Consider the following 6,759-nt stretch of genomic DNA (forward strand, 5'->3'; position numbering starts at 1 on the left):
TGCTGTCCTGGGAACTCCACTTGCTATGAAAATTCAGGGAGCCCTTTCAGTAACCAGAATCCCCACACAACACATCCACTGCACAGGCTAACATCCCAAATGCACTGCAAGCAGAATCCATTCTTTTATAATTGGCTTCTTGCCCCACCTCCAAGTTAATGTGGAAGGTGAGGGCACCTGGTGGAGATCTCCTCATCAGTTCCCACCCAAGGCTGGCTGGACCCTGGGTGAAAAGCAGCCATGAGGGTCTTTCTTGCCTGGTTGTGGACATCATCCATATGCCAACCCTCATTCAGGACTGGGGGTTTAACCCCAGCACTGCAGGGAGGAGGCCATGTACAGTTGGCTTGTAGGGCAGGATTCCTGGGGTTTAATTTCATGACTAGGGAAAACAGCAATGTTCATTTATGTCCTGCCATGGTCTAATGTCTTCCGTTTCTTCTCTGCTGAACACAAGTACTCTGCATGACTTGAGGAATTTTACGCTTAATTAAATTGTAGGTCTAGCTAGAATTTCTGAGAACAGCTTCACTTTAGGATGTTGCTGTTACTGGAATCAAAGCAGATACAAGGTAATGTGCTTATGCTGACCCTGCTTGAATTTCCAATTTTGATAGTGAGGAATTGGTAGGAGGGGATCCTCAGTCCTTTCCCTGAGGACCAGAACACCAGCTCTGAGGTCTGGAACAGCTACACTGGGAGTAGCAGACATCATCAATATTTCTAACTATTTAACTTGAACAAGAATATTGCTGACACGCTCTCAGCAAACAACAGGGAGCTATAAACAATGTGTGGGGTTTTTTTTTCAGTATTCAGACAGTTACTCCTTCATGGAAAGTGTCAAGCAACTGTCTACACGGAATTAATACGGTTACTAGGTAAAAGGAAATAACTTTAATTCTAAGTTATTTCTGAAAGTGTAAATTCTTGTTCTGTAGAAGCTTTTTATATTTTGCTTACATTTGCATAAACACACACAACACTTAAGGATTGCTTTAGCTTTGGGAGAGACTTGGGCTCGCTGGGCGCTAGGTGTGTGCAGGACTGAGCTGGGCCCAGCCCAGTGTGTCTGTGGCAGCAGGGTGAGAGCTGCAGCTCAGGGACTGCAGCAGCAGGACTGTCTGTGGGCCGTGCCCCTGCTGCTCCTCTGCCAGCCCCAGCAGTGCAGTCAGAAATGCTGGAAGGCAGTGCCCTTGCCTTTTCTTGTCCACGTCTCTTCCAAGAAGTGTGGCAACAAGTTCACAAGGAAGAACTTTTCCTACAGGTACTTGCAGGATTCTTGGCTGTAGGTCTTTCCCCTGCACCTTCTGCATGTAAGATTATGGGTAGTGCTTATCATCTGTGATCAGTTAGTACAAGCAGTACCTAATGTCTCATCTACTTTTTTGTGTTCCTTTAAACAGGAATATGAACAGAATTCAATGACTGCTGATGGACTGTTTTTTTTTCTTGGCAGGACTTTTTGAAGATTCATGGAGTGAAAGAAGAAACAGCTAATGGCTTCAGAATCTATGCTCCCAGAGCAGGCAAAGCAACACGTGAGCAAGGGGAAGAGGCAGCAGCAGCAGCAGCCCAGATCTTCCAGCAGCAATGGTGAAGACGACATCTTTGTATTTGAAGCAAACGAGGCTTGGAAGGATTTTCACAGCTCTCTTCTTCACTTCTTTGAAGCTGGCGAGCTCTGCGATGTTACACTGAAGGTGATATTGTCACACATCCATTGCATTTAACAGTCTGAATATGAAGCTGTGAATAGCTGGAGGTGTGCTGGAGATGGCTGTGAATGTGGGCAGGGGCATGGAAGCCATAGGATACCCGTTGGATCTGAGGCATCTCCAGATATTATCATGTTTTTTTTCGTATTTAGAAAATTTGCAACTGAAACGTGAATGCTTAGGTTGATAGAGGAAGTACATTACTTTGGCCTCAACCAGCTTGCCGTCTAAGTGAGTTCCCACAGTTAATTGCTGTATCACTGTGCAATTACAGCTCCTTGTAGCCTCTGCTCTCACATGCACTTTCATTTCCAACTTTATCTCCATTTTTGCATTGTGTTGCTCTGCTAGATGTTTCCTGGCAAACAGGATTTTGGGAACAAATCTAACTTCCAGCATTCTACAAGAAAGAAAAAAAAAATCAAACAAACAAACAAACAAACAAAACCAAAACCAAAACCAAAAAAAACCCCAATAACCAATCAAACCAGACAGCTATTCTACATCTGATCAAAGAGTAAAGGAAGAGGAGGAAACCAGTTTTATGATTCTTGCATAGCATTACTTTAATGCATTCTTTGTAACTCAGCTGTATATTTATATCCTGATCACAAGGAATTTATACCTGGCATCCATAACAGCCCTTGGCAGCACCTACAAATAACAAGTATTGCTTAGCTAAACATCTTAGTAGTGCAAGACAGTTAATTAAGCAAAAGAGATGGAGTGTAGCTCCTATACTATATGCAAATGTGTATATAGTATAGGAGCTACACTCCTATAGTAGTATATAGTATATACTATACTATATACTACTAAATGCCTTTAGGAGAAACTGCCTGCCTGACACTTTTGATATTAGATATTAACAGGGAAAACCCTTGACAGATGTGTGTCCCTCATGCCCCCCAGTAGGCATCTCATCTTTCTAAAACACTTGGGACACAATGGACATCTCTTGAGAGGAAGAGGGTTTCTCTCCCTTCTGCCCCAGTGGGCAATAGGAGTAGAACAAGCAAGAACATTTTTCTGTTCAGCAGCTTCTAAGTTGCCTGTCAGCAGGCACTGAGCAGGCACCAGGTGCCGCAGAGAACAGGTCCAGTGGCTCCTAACACTTGGGTTAATGCTCACAGGAACTGAATGACAACACCTTCATCCAAAAATGAACATGTGATTCAAGTCTGTTGGGGAAACTGGGCTGAGTAACTTGGCCATCCCTTAATGTTAATGCAGAGAGCAGGCTGACAAAGGCTGGAAGAGAGCACTCCTGTAACACAAGTAAGCAGTGGATTGTTCATTTAACTTCAATATTTACATTCTCTTTTAATGTAATTGAATTCTAGAATTTTCTAAGTGAAAAGCTTATTTTGTGCTTTCTGATCAGAATTTTGAAAAATGCCTCATCTTTATGGGGAACACTTTTGTGTCTCAGCAGCTTCTAAAAGTTTTGAAGTGATTGCCAACTTTTAATAATCCCTCTAGTAGCTGTTATTACTGCAGTTTTACGTGGATTTGCTTCTGTAAACAGCATTATCAGGTCCTCAATAATAGTAGAAGTCCAAAGGTTTAAATGAAGTAGTCTAAAAATGTCACTCTACAACCCCTCCACCCTGCCCCTTAAAGGCTCTGAACACACATGGAACAAATGCCTAGCAGTCTCCTCCTGTCTCCAAGGTGCATCTAGAAGGTTCCTAAGGATGTTTCATTTCAAAAATAGGCCACGACTCCTAAAGAAAAGCACGTGCATTGCAGCAGTGCTGTTGCTTCCTGGTGTTACAGCCTTGGCCTGCTCTGGTGGCCGAGTTACAGCTCATACCTGCTTGGGATACACTGATGTAGTGTCAGAAGGACAGGGCAAATGGAGTTAATCTGTTTGAACGAAATGCAGTAGCTCGATGCATATTGAGTTCAGAATTCTTATTTCAGCATAACCATCCATCCTTTCACAGCTGGAACTGACCTTCCAGTAAAAGATTGGGGTGGGGTTTTTGTTCTTTTTTTTTTCAGGTTGGTTCAAAGCTGATCTCCTGCCACAAACTGGTGCTAGCTTGTGTTATACCTTACTTCAGAGCCATGTTCCTTTCAGAGATGGCCGAAGCCAAGCAGACGCTGATCGAGATCAGGGACTTCGACGGGGACGCGGTGGAGGCGCTGGTGAAGTTCGTGTACTCCTCCCGGCTGACGCTGACGGTGGAGAACGTCCAGCCGCTCCTGTACGCCGCCTGCATCCTGCAGGTGGAGCTGGTGGCAAAGGCGTGCTGCGAGTACATGAAGCTGCACTTCCACCCCTCCAACTGCCTGGCGGTGAGGGCGTTTGCAGAGAGCCACAACCGCCTGGACCTGATGGAGATGGCCGACCAGTACGCCTGCGAGCACTTCCCGGCGGTGGTGGAGTGCGAAGACTTCGTCAGCGTGTCGCCACAGCACCTCCACAAACTCCTCTCCTCCAGTGACCTCAACATTGAAAATGAGAAGCAAGTTTACAGTGCTGCTATTAAATGGCTGCTTGCCAATCCACAGCATCATGCCGCGTGGCTGGATGAGATACTTGCACAGGTAGGGCAGACCGGGGCGCCGGGGGCCTCTCTCATCACTGGCTTAGCTACACAGCAACTGCATGTACTTAGCTAGAGCTCACGGTGAGAAATGGTCTCAGCAGCTGGTGTCTCATCTAGTTGGTGTTCACAGCTGTGAGGTGACAGTGGAAGCAGGTTAGATCCTCGTGAACACCAGGAAGAAGTTGTATTCTCGTTTCTGTAGAGAAAGCAGTACTCCCTTTATGCTCCTGGCCAGAGGGTGGGGAGCCAACAAAAAGCTCCATCTGTGTGAGAGCAGAAACTTGTTAGATTGACACATAGTGGAGAACATAAAGCCATCACTTCACTTTGTCTGGTACTACTGCAGCCTGAAATGCTCACTTCCTTTGCTGGTATTTGTACTTTAGAAGGGAGAGGAGACTTTTTTTTTTTACACGGCTAGGAAAATAGAACTGTAACAGAGATGTGTCAGATCAAGTCATGGTAGTTCTAGAATGTTCCATATATTTAATTAAGAAAAGACCAAGATGTGTTAGCCATATGAACAGGCTAGGGAACGTAGGCTAGAGCCTTTAATGCTCAGTAGACTAGCACTGCTGGTTACCTGTAGGATCTGAAAGGAGTTTGCAGCTTAATTGTCTAGACTTGATGCGAGTCCACTGCTCCTGAAAGAAACACATGCAGGTATCAAAAGGTCCCTCAGCTGAACTTATTTAAACAGCCATCAAACCACCTCCTGTGAGGTGAGTGTGAGGTACTTCGGTTGCTCAGGCTCCATATGTGCGGGTTGTGGGAGTTTAAAATACAGCACCTGAGTCAGGTAGAGTTCCTGTGCTGGGGAGGAGGGGGTGCCTGCCATGTGTTGCAGAATACCCGCTGTGTCTTAGCAGGCAGGATCAACTGTGCTGTTTCAGTCACTGAACTCCAACCTCCAACCTGAATATTTTGTATTTGGCAGAATTGCTAATATTGGCGTCAAGTGAGTCAGAGACATCCACTAACACGCTGCTGGCACTGCCTCCACGCATCGTTTTTCACATTTCCTGGTAAAAGATCACAACTGTTTATTAATGGTCTTCTAAAACCCCTCAGTTTCATTTAGACTAACATGAAGTGTTTTTTTGTACAAAAAACCCTTCTTTAGTACACTATAATTAAATTTCCAGGCAATACAATTTGAGATTCTAAAAAACAAAATCCACGTTGACTTTTACTGCCTGGTCACGCTAGCACATGAGATTAACAGCTTCTGTTCATGGAGACCAGAGTCTAGAGTGAAAGAATGAAAAAGTAAACCCCTTCCTGGGCATACGAGTTGTTTGCCAGAGTATATGGAGCCACCAGTTGGACATTACTGCTAGCAGAAAACATGACAAGGGTTCTCGATGGTTATTATCCACATCATAATTGGACTTATGGGGTTTGCCATTATAATGAGGTTCTGAATTTGTTAGCCTTGATTCCTTGCTGCCTCACCTAACCTCATGAGTCTGTTAGCAGGATTATGGTGGTGCTTTTAATCAGCCTAAAATAAGGTGGGCCAAAATAAAGGAAGAATTGGGACTGAAGGCAAGTGGTTAAGGAAGAAATGGTAAAGATGCTTACTTGAAGACAGGGACACTTGTCAGCCATATCATAGCACCATCCTGCTGCTCCAGTAAGCACTGGAGGTATGGGGCTTCTCCTTCAGCATTGGTTCTGGGCTAACTGGGAGCTGCTTGACAGCACTGACTCCAAACCTTATAAGTCAGGTGGTTTCTTTCAATTCCCTCCTGCTAAGACCTCTCCTGCCTTTGTGCCTGATTGTACTTCCTGTTCCTCACAAGGACAAATTTCAGGTTTGCTGAAATAAATGACTGTAGGGAAGAGCACATTTCAGGGCAGTCTTGGACGGACAGGGCAGATCTGAAATAGGTCAGGCACTGTGCATTGCTCTGGGCAATGACTGCCTGTAGCTTCACCCAGAAGGAGCCTTCCATTCGACAGCCTGCTCACCAGCTCTCTTCTGGGGAACCACAGGAAGGATTTGGGGAAGGAAACAATTAGCTCTTGTCCTTTTTTTCTTTTGTAATCCTGTAGTCTGTCAAGTCCACACTAGAGAGACTTGTTGCTGCACTAGCAGCTTAAGAGACACCTGGGTCACGCTGACAGCGTTTCCTTTTTCATCTGCCACCCAAAGAAAATGAACCATTCTAGCAGCAGTTCTGTGCTGCTGCCCTAGCAGTGGGCTGGAGACCCGTGCCCGGCAGACCTCACTAGTCGGGTGGCAGGCGCTGCCCTGTGCACCCCCCACAGGCGGCTGCAGCGCTGCCCCCCGCCCAGCCTGGCCAGCAGGCAGTGCCCCACTGCTGTGCCAGTGCAAATGGTGGCACCAGACCCTTGTCCCCAGAAGAACTGCTCCTCTGGCTGGTGCTGGGGCACGCAGGGGGGAGAGCCGCTTGTGGCAGGGCAGGGCCGGGCAGGGCAGGCCAGGCAGGGCTGGGCAGGGCCAGGGCAGGGCCAGG

The 6,759-nt window shown here is 46.2% G+C and overlaps 1 protein-coding gene across 1 annotated transcript; it reads left to right on the top strand.

Moving 5' to 3' along the window:
• Nucleotides 1-1,404: 1,404 nt before the first annotated feature.
• Nucleotides 1,405-4,274, top strand: LOC103768739 (kelch-like protein 8; the record flags this gene model as incomplete). Its single annotated transcript, XM_008935894.1, has 2 exons — nucleotides 1,405-1,703; nucleotides 3,726-4,274. Coding segments are annotated over exons 1-2 (753 nt in total), but the record flags the coding sequence as incomplete, so codon positions are not given.
• Nucleotides 4,275-6,759: the final 2,485 nt, after the last annotated feature.

Source organism: Merops nubicus, unplaced genomic scaffold, assembly GCF_000691845.1.
Source record: "Merops nubicus isolate BGI_N331 unplaced genomic scaffold, ASM69184v1 Scaffold33442, whole genome shotgun sequence".
Taxonomy (NCBI): domain Eukaryota; kingdom Metazoa; phylum Chordata; class Aves; order Coraciiformes; family Meropidae; genus Merops; species Merops nubicus.